At 38.6% G+C, this 19,605-nt stretch overlaps 1 protein-coding gene across 1 annotated transcript in view; it reads left to right on the plus strand.

Moving 5' to 3' along the window:
• Nucleotides 1-19,605, plus strand: part of PHLPP1 (PH domain and leucine rich repeat protein phosphatase 1) — a 215,499-nt gene that overhangs the window by 93,991 nt on the left and 101,903 nt on the right. Inside the window, exons 2-3 of the mRNA XM_047827890.1 lie at nt 11,035-11,231; nt 18,060-18,185. Of these exons, the coding sequence (XP_047683846.1) occupies nt 11,035-11,231; nt 18,060-18,185 (323 nt within the window). The remainder of the gene's footprint in view (nt 1-11,034; nt 11,232-18,059; nt 18,186-19,605) is intronic.

Consider the following 19,605-nt stretch of genomic DNA (forward strand, 5'->3'; position numbering starts at 1 on the left):
GCTAGCTTCATTTAGAGTTTTAAATAGGTACCAAAAATATGTAAAATTGTTGAAAAAATATGTAAGACTGTGATAGTCTGCAGGTTAATCTTCACGGTTTTTAAGTCTTCTTCGAGTACTAAGAGCTTCTCCTGAAGACAGTTAAATAAACAATGAGGTTTGTTTAACTTTGAAAGAAGTTTTTTTGACTTAGAGGGAAGTGATCTGCTAACACTGGCACAGTCTACTAATGGACCAATTATTGGTCTGTAGCCAAACTATTGCCCTACTACAGGCAAAAACCATGGAATGCTTCGTGTATCTTTAGTAGTTTGAATTTCCAGATACGGTGCGTAGAGACACGATACTTTCGTCAGCTGGGGCATTTGCCTTAAACATTTAAAGGTCAAAATGCCGTGTTGTACCTAGCAATCTGTTTAGAGCTCAGCTAACACTAATTGCTTGATCTTAGGGGGCACTTCATGGTTAAGTTTTATCGTAAACTTAATAATATACTCACCGCATTGTGTGGAGAATGCACGATGGCATACCGAACAAGCGTAGTACTGTAACTATTTAATTATCAAGTTTTGAAAAAGAACTGTAAAACCAAAGAAAATTAGACTTGTTCAGATGAGGGATCAATAGTGTAGTAGGTGTCCTCCCAAACTTCATGTCCCTGCAGAACCTCAGAATGTGACTTCAGCATCTTTGCAGATGTAATAAGTTAAGTTGAGGTCATATTGGATTAAAGTTGGCCCTAAGTCCAAAGACTGGTGCCCTTCCAAGAAGAGATGCACACAGAGACACACAAATAATGTGATAGGAAGACAGAGGCAAAGATTGAGATCATGCTGCCACAAGGCAGGGAATGTGAAGGATTACCTGTAACCAGCATCGAGGAGAGAGGCATAGGACAGCTTCTCCCTCCAAGCCTTTGGAAGGAATCATCCCCACTGACACCTTGATTTCAGACTTCTGGAGTCTACAGCTGTTTCTGTTGTTTGAAGCTACCCAACTTATGGCAGACCTAGGCATGTGGGTCCATAACTAATACAAATAGTTTAGGATTCCAAGAGTAATTTTCACCAAAAGATGGATCATTGCTACTTTCAGAGCCACTCTACTTGCTTTGCAGGCTGCTGCTCAGAGCCCCTCTTCTGGAGAATTGGCTGCCATTATGTTATCTGCAAGAAGCGTGCCAGCATCACTTACCCTTGCCCCTCTCCCTTGTGACAGGTAGCACAATGATCAGAGCCCTTTTCCCCTTGTAGGTCGTAAGAAGGATGGGAGGCTTAGCAACCTACTAACGCATATTGGTGTTCCCAGTTTTAGGAGTTTGCTTATGCAATATGATAGCAATTTATTTCAGTTCTAGTTAGGGTGAAACTTTGACTTGACTATAACTGTGTTAGAGACATTTTAGCTACTGCAACAACCAACCATACCAATCTTACTCTTTAACACAGTACAAGTTTCTTTTGTTCTCATGACCAAGTCCATTGCTGATGATTCTGGTCAGGCAGCTCCATTCCAAGTGACTCAGGAACCTGGGCTCCTTCCATCTTGTGGCTCACCACCCCCTTGAGCCTCCTGAGCATTCTGCTGGACCATCTTCAGCTGGTCAGTGTGCGAGGAGCCTGTGCAAGAGGATGTATGGCATAGGCAGACCCTGAAGTGGCTTATATAGTTATGCCCACATTTTCTTGGCCAGACTAGTTGCAAGAATCCAGCAGAATTCCAAGAGAGGCTGGCAAATGCAGTTATTATGTGTGCTCTAGGATGATGAAATGGGATTGTTGAAACACCCAACCAGTTTCTACCAAAATAGCATATGTAATTGTGCCATGAATGTATACAAAATAGTGTTTTGGTGCACTCATATTTTAAAAATCATTTTAGTATATTTGGTAACCATGAAGCTTTTATCTTATTGTTTTGGATGTGGGATTTAGTTTTCCCAGTGTGTGTTCTAAGTCACTCAAACTCCCCCGTGTTTTGAACAATGACATTTTATATCTTGTTGCCTTACTAAAATGAAAACTTCTCTTTGATAATTTAGATTTGACAGGTATGACCTGGAATCATGTTCCATTACAATATAATGTTACTTCTATAAATCACAATGAAAATGAATAACTGGTTTTAAATTTTCTTTTAAGTTTATTACTATTATTATTTTTTAGTAATCTCTATACCGTGGGGTTTGGACTCATAACCCAGCACTCAAGTGCAGCATGCTCTTTCTTGTGACTGAGCCAGCCAGGTGCCCCTTGAATTTCTGATATAAGGTTCCACAGTACCTGGACGTTCATGTTCCTCAAAAGTTTTTGTTCTTCTAGTAACTTTATCTATAGTCTGAAGAATGAGCTAGCAAATACTCTTTTCTTATTGTCAGCAAGTTTTGGAGACAGATTTTGCTCTCTAGTTTCCAGGGACACTAAAAGCGATCAATGGACATCATTCCTGCTGTGGAATGATGGCTTGTAAACGCCATTGTTAATGCCTCCCTTCCTTTACTTAAAAAATAATTCCCTTGATATTTCTAGAAAAAAAGTTTGAGATATTTGGCTGAGAATTCCAGGCAAATGTTTTCCTTTGTAATATAAATTAAGAATTGTTAGAAGCTAGAAAGTTTGTTTTGAGCCACCTGTTTTTTCTTCCATCCTGTCTTTCCCCCAAACACATAGCTATAGATTACATAGTTTTCGTAATTTGAGCCGTGTATGTTAAGAAGTGGTTTTTCCTTTGGCCCGAACATAGGTGTATATTCATTGATGCAAGAGTTACTTGTTGAGTGCTTAGTCTGTTCCAGATACTGTGCTAGGCTTTGGACCTGCGCTTAGGAAAGAGCCACTGTAGACTGTGTGTTTGGCCTACTCTGGAATTTACAAGCCACGGGAAGGGGTGAGTTGAAGGAAGTGTAAAGCCCAGGAAGACTGGAGTTCTAGGGTTCTAGAACCCTCTGAAGATTAAAGGACTTACTTGTGAATAAGTGATTTGGTCACCAAGGAATTAAATCAGTACCCTAGATCTGAAAGATTTATTAAATATGCTTTCATGATAACAAACAGTATAAAATCCATGACAGTCATTTACAACTATTTTCACTGTGGTTGCCTGGGAATTTTATTATTATTATTATTTTTTAATCCATTGCTAAGTGTTTTGCTGTTCCTCGTAGTCACAGCCAGTTAGTGACTCAGTGCAGAGTAACCTCTCCCTCTACTTTACCCCTTTGGTAAAAAGTTATTTGGGATTGGGAAAACAATATAGAGTGCTGGATAAAGTCAGAATGCTATTTGCCTGTGTACAAATGTTAACAAATGTTTTCATCAGAAAAATTAGATGTTTCTTTTCCTCTTTCTTTTGGTTGTGTAGTCTATTTTCTTTTAATCATTCTTTAAAAAGCAGAGACTTCCCATGTCATATTCAAATATATCTACTGGTATCAGCAATCTGAAACCTATTTCCATATAGAGAGTGGGTGTGGGTTCATTTTTATTAATAGTATGGTTTACTGTGCTTTTGTTTCTTTCATATGTTCTTAGGATGTCTGTAAAGGTCACTCATTCCTTTGGGGGAAAATATTCAGTAGTGGAAGCATACTTATTCTTGCTCATTTTGCTTATTTTGCTGATTTATAGCTGATTTAGAGTTGCTGCCTAGGAAGAACTGGTAAAATCAGGCTCTTTGATTCAGCAATTCGTACAATGAAAATTTGGAAACAGTCCTGAGTAATGAAATGAGGAAACAAAAGATAATTTATAGCATATCTTGCCTTATTAAGACTCTTAAGACTCTTAAGAGTCTTAGGAGTCTTAAAGACTCTATCAAATCTTTAAGATATAACGACTGACAACTTGGGAAAGTGTGTAGTTGGAAGAGGCAGGATATAAGATGGTGTGTATAAGTATATAAATGATATGCAGATAAAAAATTGAAAAAATTCACCAAAATTGTTTGTAATACTACAAAGAAAGTAGAATTATGTTTATTTTGTTGTTTTTTACTACCCTTTCTTCTAAACTTTGGATGATTGGGCTGCATTTGAAATAGTAACAGAAAATAAGTGAGGACTTTGTGGATTTTGTGTGTTACTCCGAGAAGGCTTAAAATAAAGCTCATCAGGTTTCCCATAGTTACCTATAGGTAAATTATAGGAATGGGCCAATTATGGGAGGTTTTGCAATTTTTTTTCTTGAGATTCCTAATAAGTTGGAAGGATGGTCATTATTTGAAATGGGTGAGTTTCAGACATTTCTGAGGCGACGTTTGTACAAGATAAGTTTTAAGGTCCATTTTAGAACATCTGAATCCGGACTCAGTGTCTTTAGTGTGAACAACCTTGTAGGTAGGTAGCTAACTATTACATAATGCAGTAGAGAGGAATTAGGAAATTGCTTTCCTCTTGGAATCTTTGTTTTTGTTATAAAACTTAAACGTTACGGACATGTGTTATAAAGTGGAACATCAACCCTAACCCCACCTCCCAGAGAGAACTGCTGGGGATAAGCGTTCTGAATCACATTGGGTCTGAATGTGATGGTGTGGACATTGCTCTTTGTAACCTTCTCAAGTCATCTCGGCCAAAGTCTGTTCCTACCAGCAAAGGGAACAAACGTGTCGGGTCTTTTTTTTTTTTTTAACTAGGAAAGTGGGGTAGTGGTGTGGGTTATCCCCAAATCATTCATGCTTGAGTTTAGAATTCTTATTTTAGCATTTACTTATGAACGCATGCACGCCTCTTTGGAACTTCACAACCCTCCTAAGAAAAGCCTCTCACTGGGAAAACTTAGCTGGAGTGATGGAGCTGTCTAGCCTCATCACCCTGATTTCCACACCCACAGCAGTACGCATCACCTCTGACACAAGTCACAATTTTATCTAAAGGAGGGAGTGAGTATGGTTTTTCTTTTGCGAGCTGTTATGGGTATACTAGACCTTGGGCATTCTCAGACTTAATATTTAATCCTCCCAAGGCTTCCAAAGCCTCATGATAAATAGTAATTTGTAATGATTCTGAGGCCTAAATTTGAATCAAGCATACCATGAGGCCTGTTGCCCGTTGTTTCTGAGAAGTTCAGCTGTTTCTCCTCACTCGTGGTGTTTCATGCTTGAATGCTTGTTGCCTTATGACATTATCCTTTGTGGAGAAGGATGACAAAAATAAAGCCAGCTGGGAAAGCAGGTGATGAAAATTCTTTCGTCTACCAAAATGATGGTTTTTAGCCAGAAAATAGAAGTTGTAGGTAATTTGAGAATGTTGGATGTGGCTGAGGCTTAACAAACCTGTGGACCTGAACAAGTCTACTATCCACCATAATGGAAAGGACAACAAAAAGTTTGTGAAACCGTTACAGTGATTTTTCTAGCCAAGGAAAAAAATCGCTCACCCAATGAGAAAGAAAACTCAGGAGAATGTTGAAAAGGCTCTCAAGGTATGGTCTGATTCTGCACAGAGAGATGAGACTGCCATTTCAGGGAGGGAACAGATGGCAAAGACACTGACCTGACAGGTGAAGGTTGATTTGATGACATTTCTCAAATGCGTTTTCTTTGCCAAATGTGAAGTTAATAAGGGGAGGCTACACCAGCTAACCACGTATGGCTCCTGGAACGGAGCTGAAGACACACATAAAGCAGGGGAGGGTTATGTACTCTGTGAATTCAAGATTGTAATGAAACCCACCTTTGAAGAAAATACCTTCTCTAAATATACATCCCAAGAAGAGACGTGAGCATCAGGTATTCTGACAACAAAGGAGTAATTTTGATGATGGAATGGAGGGAACTTTGAAGATGCCTGAGAGATGAATCAAGTTCCTTGTGAGGACAGGAAGTGAGGGAAGAAAGAGGGACGAGCGGGTATAAAGGCAGCACCTGCTCTCTCATTCATTCCTGGTTGCCTTTGTCATCCTTTCCCCAAATTGATGCACTTACTTCCTTGGTCAAGGTTTATCAAGCAAATGCTGACGATCACCTGGTTGAAAAAACATTGTTAACCTAATGCTGTAACCCAGTGGGTCTCATGGTGGTCCTAGACCCACAGCATCAGCAGAATATCCCACCCCCACCTAGGATTACTGAATCAGAAACTCTGGGTAATGGAGCCCTGCAATCTGTTTTTAGCAAGCCTTCCAGGTGATTTTGGTGCATGCTGAAGTTTGAGGCCCTCCGCTGTAACTTGTCTTCCTTCATTCAGCATTTTCTTGTGGCATTTGAATTTAGTATCGCTTGTTATGTATTACGTAGAATGTATGTTGTAGTAATCATCTTCATTACTTCGACTTTTTGGATTTTTTTAAGTTCATGGCTAATTTTACTATAGTTTTATTTTGATTTTGCTTTGGTGGATTTTTTCAAAAATTATATTGGCTCTGTGTTTACAGCATCTATAAGAATATGAAGAGGTAGCTCACATTTTCCAGTGCTGTTGTAATTAATATTATAAGGGAAATTGTAAGCTCCAGTGGTATTCAAGAATTTAGAGATTAGAGAAAGGTTCAAGGCATGAGATTGCTCAGGGAGAAGGGTCTATGGTAATTTGGGGGCTACAAATAAACCTAATCGAATTGAGTAGCTGTCAGTAAGAAGCAAGATTTATTGGGCAGTTGACTTTATATATTTTGATCTGATACACAAATTAACCCTCCCCAAATCTATTTAGCAGCTGGTTGTCATTTCCATTAGCTAAAAGCAGCTAGTCTTAAATCTGTTTCAAAGCTCCTGCCAGCACGTCTCGCTGAGCCTGTTTAGCCTTTCAGCTGTGAGACCAAATTCCCAGGTGCCAGTTCAGTGCTCAGGTCTCTAGACCTTGTTATGGGTTGTTGAAATCCTTCTGCCAGCTCTTGAAATGACCCTAGGCAAGTAATTTAATTCAGTCTTTCTGTCACTGAAGGTAGTCAAGAAGGATTTAAGGATTTATATGCAATAAGAAACATGCTTTAGAGTTTCGTCAGTCTGAGCTCTAAAGGTAGAGAAGGTCAGGTGAGGGTTGAATGTTTTCACTTATTCCTGACCATTTCCAGCTCTAGGGGCATGGTAAATTCTTCCATTGATTTTTATGCAGTGATCAGGCTGTCTTAGGTTTTGGTGCCGTATCATCATGAATACTTCCGTTCTCTTAAGTTGTGGACGTCGTGATTGCTTTATATACTATTCTTCTTGTTTGTTAATATTTCTGATTACAGTAGACCTTTACTATTTGTACAAAGTTCTGTGGATTATTTTAGGGGAAAGTGGGTTATTAAAGTAATGCTATGTTTGGGTAAATAGAACCGACACGGACTTAGTAAAGTTGTATTAGTTATTGCCCCCAAACTTCATGGCTTCAAATACCACACATTTATTCTAGTTTCTCGGAATCAGGAATTCAGGAGCAGCTTAGCTGGGTGGTTGTGGCTCAAGTATCCTGAGGTCCGCCGTCGAGATGATTTGGGGGCAGCAGTTCCGTGGGCTTGCCTGGAGCTGGGGGATCTGCTTCCAATATGGCTCAGTCATGCGGCTGGTGAAAAGGGGCCTCACTTCCTTGCTGGCTGTTGGCCGGAAATTTCAGTGCCTCACCTTGTTGGCCTTTTCGTAGGGTCTCCAGAGTGTCCTTGTGACAGGGCAGCTGGTTTCTCCAGAGGGGGTGATCCTAGAGAGAGAGCAAGGAGGAGATTATATGCCCTTTACGACCTGGTTTCAGAAGTCGCTTCACTTTTGCCACATTCTCTTTGTTAGAAGCCAGTCACTAAGTACTGTCCACATGCAAGAGGAGTGGAGTTAGGCCTCATCTCTTGAGGGGAAGAGTTTAAAAGAGTTTTATGGAGTCTTTTTAAGCCACTGCAATGATAGACGTGGTTATATATTTCGCAAAGGCATGTAATTGGCAACAGCCAAATTTGTACTTATTTCTCTGTTGTTTCAACGGTCTTAGAGTTAAAACAGGTGTTTCTGTTACTCTGTAGATGTTCCTGAAAATTTCCCTGTTCTCCACAATTGTAAGTGAGAAATAAAAGTTTACGGGAAAATGCAGTTGGAAGGGGGTAGGACTCTAAGTTCATGCATCTTTATAACCAAAATACTAACAAAAGTAACGATGGGCCGCAGGAGCTAACCCAGGCAGCCCAGGCAGGCTGGACGTTGAGTTGCCTTAAGGAATATTAAAAATGCACAGTGACAGAACAGTAGTAACGCTGTCTTGTGGGTGCAGAGACGGTGTATTTACTGTGGGTTTTTCCCTTTGCTGTTGAAAGTTAGAATTCTACCAATCTGGCTCCTTTTGCCTAGAGTAAATCTTTATGAACCAACATAATACAGCATGTTAAAATGACACCAGTCCTCTATTTACAATCATATGAGCTCATTGGTATTAATGAATCACATACTGTAGCAGAACAGACCGTAGTTTCCCTTAAAGGAATAAATACTTTGAATCATTTATTTAGTAAAATTCTCTGCCGATAGACGAAACTGAAGTAGACTGCAGCAAACATTGCTGTGGTCAGGTCTCTATCTCAGCTTGAAATACTTGCTTTTGCTGTCTATCTTTCCTCCTGCGTCATGTAAGAAATGCCTTAAACCTGCAGGGAATTAGAGTAACATTTCTAAAGTAAAAGTTTTCACGACCGATCCAACTTTGAATTGGCAGGCATTGGTCACTTGGTGTTGTCAATATTTATTGGAGCATGGGACAGTTGGAATTCCTCCAAAATGAGAAGTTTGAGAGTTGGCAGGGAGAGAGAAAATAATTCCTATGTCATAGAATAAAGAAGTCTGACGCAAAGGAGGGTGCACGTGGCTGATTGCCTAGGTGTAGAGTCTTATTCATCTCCATATTCCCCGGAGCCCTGTTTGGTACACAGCAAGTCCCGAGGGCGTGTGTGATCTGGAACACCCAGGGAGGGAGCAGACAACAAGGATATTGAAATTCACTCAGAACAAGACAAGGAGGGGTTTGATTCAGGCTGGGATGTTTAGGGCTTTCCAAGGACAGACTGATCTTACCATTAGGCTCCAAGACTATTCAGGCACTTTGGGAATTTTTCTAATTAGAGAATAAAAAGCCTATCTCTGTTGATGTGTCCATACTCTTTCTCTCTCTCTCTCTCTCTCTCTCTCTCTCTCTCTCTCTCTCTCTCTCTATCTCTCTAGGATATATAGTCCACTCTATCTGGTGATTTGTTCTGGGACTTTGTGTAGGATTTTTGTGGAGTTGGGAGAATTGAAGGGCTGTCTTTATGTACCCCTGTTGTCTTTTTCATTAATCTCTACTCACAGATCTACATAAATGTGACAGGTTAACATGTGTCCTCGAAGCCATTCTCAGATGGGCTAAATAAAATGTCTCCTTTGCATTCATTAGTCTGTATGTAGGCTTGTGTGTGTGTGTGTGTGTGTGTGTGTGCCCATGCACACACACGTATGCATATTTAGATCAGATCTCTCGTTAGCCTGTGTTACTTTATTACATTTTGTGGAGATTGGAGTTTCGAAATCTAGTAATCTTGCGCTTCTTTCCGACAGGAAATGTCTGTCATGTAGAAAGGAGCTCTTAGCCTGGGAGTCTGAGCGTTTTCTTTCTGGGTGTAAATGAACTAGTACAGAAGGGGACAAGCGACTGACTGTGGTCTGATCCATCATTGGCAGCCTTTGGCAAGTCGTGTCTGATGTGAAGTCTCCTGGGCTTCCTATCTCTTTGTGGGACATTAGCATCTGGTGACTGAACAATTCAGCGGGGCCCTCAGCTCCCTTGCGGGTGGCAGCTGTGTAGTTGTTTGCTGGGCACCAAGTTTAAATAGCTGAACCACTGTTACACTCCATGCTGGCCCGGCCCCAGCAAAATTATGTAGTGTGCAGTATCTATTTTATGAAACATTCTGATGTACCGGGAGAAAGAGGAAGTGAAATTCAAACCTGCTGGTTTTGTTATTTCTGCCCAAAGGTATGTATTGGGATGGTTCCAACACGCTGGATCTCTTGAGATCTATTTTTGGTGCTGGTGCTCTTTTCGTTTCCTTCTCCAGTAGGTATTAGACATCTACCAAAACTACTTGGTATTTATGTTAGTTCTTAATATTCATAAGAATATAATGTCTCTTGAATATGTTTCTTCTGCTAGCCTTTGGCAACTAGGCAAATTTCCAAGTAAAAGAACACTTCTGGCTTGGGTCCTATGCGAGGACACGTGTCTCTCATTAATTTATTTCTGAGAGTGGGTTTCGGTCCTCTTTGATACTATACATTCAATGTCTACAACTGGCAATGTTTTTCTCCTTGTTTATAACGCTGTGTGACACGTGAGTCACAGGAGTTCTCCCATCTAGTTGATGGGACTTGTCTGCAAGTCATTCTGCCAGATTCATTTTCAGCTTGGAAACAAAGACTCTTAAGATCTTTCCCAGTGCCCTCTTTGTCTCTGAGGCTCAGTGCATCTCCCTGTGTCTCTGTCTTCCTGAGGCACAAGAAGCACCACTCACCAACCTTCATAGAATTGGCATTAAGTCTGTCTTTGAGGACTTAACCATTGCCACCAAGTAGTATTTTCTTATTAGAAAAGTTACTTATTTTCCATCTCCTTAATAGTACGTGTACATTGAGTCAGTGTAGAAGGAAGAATGTCATCAGTTAATTTCATTACAACAGATTAGTTTCATTAAATGCCAAATCTTGAAGGTTATTTTCCTATCTTGGTCTGTAATGTTTTCTTCCAAGTGTACTGAAATTAACTCGAGCCATTTATAAAAATCTGAAGTCATCCCTTTTTTAAATGTAAACAAAAATGGTGGAGGATATAGAAGAAAATAACACTTGGGTTGTAACAGAGGAGTTAAAATGGTCGTTTCCTTGGGTTTTAAGGAAAAAGCTCTTCTTCGCCCAAAATTAAAATGCACGTGTGGAGTAGATGTGGTAGTTCTTACCATAATTGTATTACTGCACATTTCAGAGTCTCTCGATTATAAATTAGGTCGTTGCCTATAATTATTCTCTGTGGTCCAGGTGGTTTATCTGGTATGCCAACGAGTTGAAAACTCACTTCTTTGGACTCAGATGTTTGCGTGTTTGTTTCAGGAAAACCCCACAGCACTGGTGGCTCTGAACGGATTCAGCTCTCAGGAATGTATAACGTCCGTAAAGGCAAAATGCAGTTGCCGGTGAACCGATGGGCCAGACGCCAAGTCATCCTGTGTGGGACCTGCCTGATGGTGTCATCTGTGAAAGACAGCTGGGCCGGAAAGATGCATGTTCTGCCTCTCATTGGTGGAAAAGTAAGTTCAAAATGAACAAAATGCTAACGGGTTCCCCAGTGTTATTAAGCTCACTTTGGGCCGTTTCTGTACTATGGGGTCCATGGTTTTCACTCATCTGAGGTCTTACTCAGTTCCTGTTTTGCTCCACCAGTGGGCATTGTTGGATGGTGGAGTTGTGGAAAATGGCCACGCATCGGCTCACGCGAGGCCCTGGTGACGATCACTTTATTGGTACATGCATCTTATTTACAGACCTGAAACAGAGCAACTAAAAGTCAGTGTTATATTTTAGGCTACAGATGATAAGTTATTATTTATTAGCAGACATCTCTTGATATCTTGAGTGTATCTTGTGTAGGATAGAATAATGATCCTTAAGTCCAGGGCTTAAGGATCATTCAAGCATTCTTACCAAAGGTTAGACTCTTTCTCTCTTGCATGAATCTTTGATCCGACTTTGCCCTACTTCTCTGTTTATTTTTGTTTAGTGACCAGTGAAGTTAGCATTTTTTAGTTTATCAGTTTAGCCATTCATAATTTTTGAAATTGAAATGTTACCTTGTTTCAGAGAAGGGCTGTGATATGGCTGATAGTTATTCCCAACATTGCTAGCTGCTTTTCTTTGGGCATGTCAATTATTTTATTCCTATCATTTATGAAATAGAACCAAATTGCTTGGGAAAATGATACATTCTTTTTTTTGCCATGTCAATTTATTAATTCCCAAGTGTTGGTAGATGTATCATTACCATAATTATATGTTAGTATTTCCTGATTTTTAAATGATAGGATAATCTTTTAATAAATGGGAAGGCAAATTTGGATGAAGAAAAGGGTGTGTGAAAATTGGGGGCATATTAAGCAAATATTTTCTTTACTGTTTTCTTCCCTGAATGGGCATGGGAAAGACGGCAGAACGTGGAGGATATAAATAGAGGGGAAAATGAAACACCACTTTTGTTGAAGTGAACTTTTTAAAATTGGCAAATATTTGATCTGTTTATTCCAGGGATTAGGAATGAATTAGGTAAAATCAGATGTGTGCAGTAGTAAATGCCGTTATTATTCACTTGCTATGTAGCAAATTCATTCTTCATTCATAATTTAAAGTAGTCTCTCCTTATGTAAATAGCCCATGTCAGTTCCCTACCCGCCCCTCTGCTATTAGACAGTCTAATCCTAAGAAGACTAATACTTGATCATTTAAAAAAGATTCTGGCCAGGCTGCAAGGTACATTTAGATCTATTTCAGTCATCTATTTTGAAGCCATTACTTAACTTTTGTCTGAGCGTTGAAGAATTACTGGTGTCTTATTACTGAAGATTTTGTCCTTTGGATTGAATTCTGAAAAATTGGTCATCATTACTACTCCAAAAGGTCATCATTAAAAATGCATATTAGATGTTTGATGCCCCGTTAGGTCAACAGTCTATTTCTTCTCTATGATGTTAGGTGTTTGCTTAGGCAAATTTAATATAACTATTTATTAAATAACCTCTGTGGGGAAGCCACTTTGCTTGGTGCCCCAGAAATACCAAGATGGATAAGTCATCATCCCTGCCTTTGAATTGCTTATAATTTACTATCCGGAGATGAAGGATGGACACAATAAAATCTGCTCTAAGATGCAAAAAAGTAGTGCAGAGAGATTACATTTTGTTCTGGGGGAATCGGGGAATTCTGTGATGAAGGAGGTAGCAATTATGGTCGAACTTGAAGGGTGAAAAATCTTTTGACATATGAAGGAGATGGCCAGAAAGATTATTGTGCTCAGAGAAGCTGAGGCAGGAAAGTAGTGGAATGTTCAGATAAGGTTCAGAAGATCAAGTTATAATTAGCATTTTCATTCAGGGCTAGAGACTTGTCTTGTTTCCCAGGCCTATTATTGGATGGACTTCTACCATTGAATGAATTGAAATGGCTTCCTTTTCTCACAGACAAACCTTGTAAAACCTGTTTTGTACTATGCCTTTAAAAATAATTGAGTATGTCGAAAAACAGTCTTTTAAAACCTGTTGACCGAGTTAGGGAAAAATAACTCACTCTTTGCCGTCTGAGTTTTCATTAATGTGTATCTGTTCCTTTTTTCATTCTGCTCATTCCGTTTTATTCTGTTGAAGGAAAAGCTAAGAGTAAATGGAAGGTTTTTGGTTTTGTTTTTAAAATATTTATGAAGCAGAGCTAGAAATGAAGTGTGAGATAGATTGGCCATAACCTAGCAATAATTGCTGATAAATCAAACACAACCCTACTTGAGCATGATCATTAATTCCCATTTTCAAATGTCGAATTCCAAATATAAAGCTAAATGAAGCGCTCTTAAAATTTCATTGTTGGGGAAAATTATTTAATAGATAAGCTTCTATTCATTGTGCAAGTATTACATTATATTTAATTTATCCTGTAGAATTTAACATCGGTTTTTAGATGTAACATTTTAATATTTTACTTAATATTTGTTAAATTATGATGCATAATAAATTGAATAACCATTTACCTACTGCTATTCAGTTTAGGAATCACAGCCATATAAACACCAATGTTTTCTACCTGTGTTCTCTTTACATCTGTCCCACTGGTATCCCCCAACCCCAAAGGTACCCATTGTCCTAGAATATGTATTCATCATTTTCTTTTTTAAAATGTTTTATGATGTAACTATGTTTTGCTTGTTTTTGATCTGAATAAAATTGGTATCATACCATGTGTGGGCTTCTGTGATTGAATTTTTTCACTCAGTATTATGCTTCATAATAAGATTCTATGTTGCTTTCTGTATGTGGTTTTTATTTCTGTATAACGTTTCCCTCTGTAAGTGTTCTAAATTCTCATAATTTCTTAAGTAATTTTCCTGTTGGACATTGAGTTGCTTCTAGTTTTTTGTCATTATAAATGATTCTGCCAAAATGGGCTTATGTTGATATGCCTCCTGGTACACAAGTAGTTTTTCTAGGACAGTAGTTCTTAGAGGTACTGTGCCCAAAGGGGACATTGGATAATATGTGCAGGTGTTTTGATTGTGAAGTGATTGAACAGTCAACGTATCAGTTGATGTAAGCTAAATTATGCTATGGTGACAAATCCCCCCCAGATGTCAGTGACTTAAATTTTCTCATTCCACTAAACGTCCACTGTAGATTGGTAGAGATTTCTTTTTTCCCATAACTGTACAGGGACCCAGCCTGCTCTGCTCCCTTATAACATTTGGAACATGCAACCTTCCTTTGGTGCTTAAGCAAGGGAAGAGGTAACTGGAGAGTCATAAGCTGGCTTTTGTATATTTGGATGCAGAAGTGACACGTGCCACTTCTGCTCGTGGCTCATTGGCCAGAACTAGTCACATGACTTCACCTTGATTGCGGAAACTCTGGGAAACGTGGAAAGTAGAGTGTTTGGTTAATACCAATATATTTGGTGCAAGGGGACACTATCGGCCTTTACAGGGCAGGGGCTCAGTGAAAAAAAAGTCACACGAAGTATTAGACAGTCCTGCACAATGTACAATGAACTGTTTAATTCAAAATCCTTAAAATAAATTACTTCCTTGAGAAATACTGCTCTTAGATACACATTTAGGGGTGCAGTTACTGGACTATAGGGCATATGCACATGCTACAAGATGATGTCAAATTGCTTTCCAAAGTTGTTGTACCATTTTACACTCACATCCGTGTACAAGTGTTCCTGTTTCTCTGCATCTTCACCAAACTTTATGGAGGTATAATCGACAGACATTAAACTGCACATTTTGATGATAATTTGGTAACAGTATAGCTAGCTAAACACACCCATTCAACCGTCACCACAGTGAATAAGAATGATCATATCACCCCTGAAAGTTTCCTTGTGCTCCTTTTATCCCCCTTCCTTCCACTCTTTTCCTCATCCTCCAGAAATCACTGGTCTAGTTTCTGTCTATAGTGATTAGCTTAAATCGCATTAAAAAATATTTTGTCTTTAGTGTATAGAAATACAGCTGACTTGGGGCGCCTGGGTGGCGCAGTCGGTTAAGCGTCCGACTTCAGCCAGGTCACGATCTCGCGGTCCGGGAGTTCGAGCCCCGCGTCAGGCTCTGGGCTGATGGCTCAGAGCCTGGAGCCTGTTTCTGATTCTGTGTCTCCCTCTCTCTCTGCCCCTCCCCCGTTCATGCTCTGTCTCTCTCTGTCCCAAAAATAAATAAACGTTGAAAAAAAATTAAAAAAAAAAAAAGAAATACAGCTGACTTTTGAGTATTGATTTTATATTCAGCCACTTGGCTAAATTTTCTTATTTATTCTAATATACTGTCTATAGAATCTTTGGAGTGTACTATGTAGCTAATCATGTAATATTAAAATAATGACAATTTTTTCTTCTTTAATACATATTTGTGTCTTACTGTAATGGCCAGGACTCTAGTATAGTATTGAGTAGAAACAGTAGATACTTGTCTTCTCAGTGATCTTAAAGAGAGTGGTATATCATCATTAACACTGAAGTTTCCCTTAGATGTTTGATAAATACACTTTGTCAGCTTGAGTTGTTATTTGTGTTCTTAGTTTGCTGGGAGTTTTTATCATGAATGATGAATGGGTGGTGAATGTTACCAAATGCTTTTTCTGCAGCTGTGGGGATGATCATATGGTCTTCTTCTTCTTCTCCCCCTCCTCCTCCTCCTCCTCCTTTTTTTAATGTTTATTTATTTTATTTTTGAGAGAGACAGAGACAGGATGCTAGTGGGTTAGGGGCAGAGAGAGAGGGAGACACAGAGTCCAAAACTGGCTCTAGGCTCCGAGCTGTCAGCACAGAGCCCAACACGGGGCTCGAACCCACGAGCTGTGAGATCATGATCTGAGCCAAAGTCGGACACTTAACCAACTGAGCCACCCAGGCGCCCCTGGTTTTCTTCTTTAATTTGTTAATGTGATTAACGATTTTATAGTTCCAATAATGTTAAATCATCTTGCCTTTCCTCAGGTAAATCCGATTTGTTTTTGATACAGTTTTTTTCCTTCTGTATTTCTGGATTGTGGTGCAACGTTTTGTTCAAGATAAGTGTTCATAACTGAGACTCGCCTATAATTTTTTTTTTCTGTTACTACTCTGATCTGTTTTTGGTTATAGAATAATTTGTAGTATTTTTCTTCATTTTTTGTTGGGTGGATGAGTTTGCACAAATTTGGAATGTTCTCTTTCTTGGAACTTTGATAGAATTCATCTATAAAATGATATGGGCCTGAGATTTCTTGAGAAAAAGTTTTATTCAGTTTCTTAAATGATTATAGGACTATGTAGGCCTTCGGTTTTTTTTTCTTTCTTGATTTAGTGTTAGTAAAATATATTTTTCTGAGATTTTGCCACAGAATTGTTTATAATGTTCTTTTTAATCTCTGCTTAATCTGTAGGCCTATCTCTCTTTTCATTATTAATGTTATTTATGTCTGTCTTCAGCTGATATCATGAACTAATATCTGTTGACATTTACTTTGTTATTAGCCTTTTCAAAGAACCAGTATTTTGTTAATGTTCATGTTCTCTGTTGTATATTTGGTTTTCATGACATTTTAATTTCTGCTTTTTGATGTCACCTTTATTCTGGCTTGAATTTATTCAGTTTTTGGTTTGGTATTTTTCCCCCTAAGTTCTTGAGACATGTATCAATCAAAATAATTTTCTGCCTTCTTTTCTAATGTGAGTATTTAAAATTATAAATGTTCCCCTATGTACTGCTTTTGTTGCATTCCATAAATTTTGATATGTATTTTTTTAATGGTTCAGTTCTAAGACTATCTAAATTTCTATTATGTTTGTTTTTGTTTTTGTTTTTGTTTTTTTTTTACTTAGTTGTTTGGAAGTGTGTTACTAGTTTTCTAAGTACACTTGGATTTTTTTTTTTTTTTTAATTTTTTTTTAATGTCTTTATTTATTTTTGAGACAGAGAAAGAGCATGAGGAGGGGAGGGGCAGAGAGAGAGGGAGACACAGAATCCAAAGCAGGCTCCAGGCTCTGAGCTGTCAGCACAGAGCCTGACGCGGGGCTCGAACTCACAGACTGTGAGATCATGACCTGAGCTGAAGTCGGACGCTGAACCGACTGAGCCACCCAGGCACCCCAGTACACTTGGATTTTAAATGGAATTTTTATTATTGACATCTAACTTTTAATTGCCTTTTGGTCCCAGAACATAGTCTGTGATACTGATCTTTTTGAAAATTCTTTACTCTTTATGACTTGTGATCAGTTTTGTAACTGCAGCATAGGAGCTTGTGGAATACCATGTTACTTTATTGTCTGGACTTTTCCTGCTTAGGAAGCATTTACTGGGAGTGGAAATTTGATTTGACTGTATCGCTGCCTTATTAGGACTTGAAAGTTCTTATGGTAGAGTTTTCTTTCACGTTAAACTCAATTTCACGTTAAATTTTTAAAAACTTATTTAACACGCTTGAAGACCTCTTTTTAAAAAAGGTTGTAATGCAGACTAATACAAAAGTCGCTCAAAGTAAAAATCCTTCTGCAGTAAAAATCCTTAAGTCTTAAGTAAAACTCCTCCCAAAGGAAGGAAGAACCCCAGCAGCCTATTGTGAGGATATAGAAAGATAAGAAAGGGCGTCTGTTCCAATCTAAACAGGAAGAAGAGAATTGCACTACTGTGGGGAAATCTAAAGAAGATAAAACTCCCCATTTTCGATTTCCTTGTAATTCAAGTTGGTTAGTCAGACTCAGGAACTTACGTGTTTTAAGTATTAAGAGGAACATATATAGGGAAAGATGCAAATCTGTGTAGGCTCACTGACCTAAGGTATGGTTAATGAACTATGTAAATGGTCTGCTTTCCTGATGTGTTTTTGTCTCTGTTTTTATAGGTAGAAGAAGTGAAAAAGCACCAGCACTGTTTAGCATTTAGCTCCTCTGGACCCCAAAGCCAGACTTACTACATTTGTTTTGATACATTCACAGAGTATTTAAGGTGGCTTCGACAAGTCTCCAAGGTAAGTGCTTACCCAAGAATATTTTTCAGCTTCTAGCTGGCTAGAGTTGCTTTCTGTTTTACCCAGTTCCAGAATATGGTATTATACTTAATAATTTTTTTAGTTTTCTGAAAGCTCATTTTGGCTGAAAAGTAGCCAGCTGAAAAATTTTTAAATTGTGCTTCATTTGCTGGGTTCTGTTTATCCCTAAAAAAAAAAAAAAAAAGAACTCAGTGGGTAGACTGGCATTACTATCTTAATGTTATAGATAAAGAATGTAGACTAAGAATATTTAAGGGACTGGCCCAGGGTCGGACAACTGCAAAACCACAAAATACCCAGAGAAGTGTTACAAATTTCCCCTCTTCCTCTATTTTTTCATTTAAGTGGTTTAATCTGTGCCACTCCCTTTCACCTGTCCAACTTCTGCCTTTCAAATGGCTTAATTTCTTTTCACATCGTCATTTTCTTGACTGTTTAATAGTCTCCTACTTAAATGAGATCACCATGACCTATGAAACAGTATACGTGTGTGTGTGTGTGTGTGTGTGTGTGTGTGTGTGTGTGTGTGTGTGTAATGGAAGCCAGAATAAATGCTGGTATTTCAGGTACTCCGTGTGAAGATGATTTTACATCACATTTATAGAATTATGTGTAAAATGGGTGGGTTGCAGTACTTTGTGCCTTGGTTTTGGGTGTGTTTATGAAATGATGAAACCTCTCTTGGGTGTAGAAACATTACACTGGAATTTGCTTTCATATTTTTAAATTTATAATCCAGTTTGCTATCCAAGTTCAGTGTGATCCCAACTGCTGTATGATGTAATTGTTTATCAAGTGAATGAATAGGGAATAACTTTGTCAACGGTTAACAGAAAATTCGAGAATAATATCTGGAAAGACTTCTTGAAATACTGGCTACATGTGAATTGTCAAGTAAAAGCTATGTTCTCTGATGACGCAATGCACTTAAGAACATTAGTGCTTCCTCCTTTTAGAGAAGAAGCAATGGGCAGAATGCAGATTGATAGGGACTCAGAAGATTCTCCCAACCTGGTTGGCCAGTGGAGGTTCTAATTGCATAGGGCAGCATCCTGCTAGAGAAAATGGGAGGGATGACGCTTCTTTCGGCATGCCTGTAGAATTAATGTGCTATTAGAGGCAATGAATACATCTGCATGGTCGTTTTAAAATTACTTTTGTGGTTGCAAATGTGAGGAGACAAATATTAAAATAATACTGTGCTTTTATATTTAAATGGTTACATGGGTTCAAAGCAGTAAGTCAACGGCCTATACTCTGTTTTATTCGGAATAAAATGCCAAGCTGTGGTCAAAGTACATTGAATTTTTTTTCTGTATGGAGATGTTGATTGATTGACGTGTTTATTTTAAATGTTTATTTTTGAGAGAGAGCCCATGTGCACTCGTTATATTTTGAG

Source organism: Prionailurus viverrinus, chromosome D3 (genome assembly GCF_022837055.1).
Source record: "Prionailurus viverrinus isolate Anna chromosome D3, UM_Priviv_1.0, whole genome shotgun sequence".
Taxonomy (NCBI): domain Eukaryota; kingdom Metazoa; phylum Chordata; class Mammalia; order Carnivora; family Felidae; genus Prionailurus; species Prionailurus viverrinus.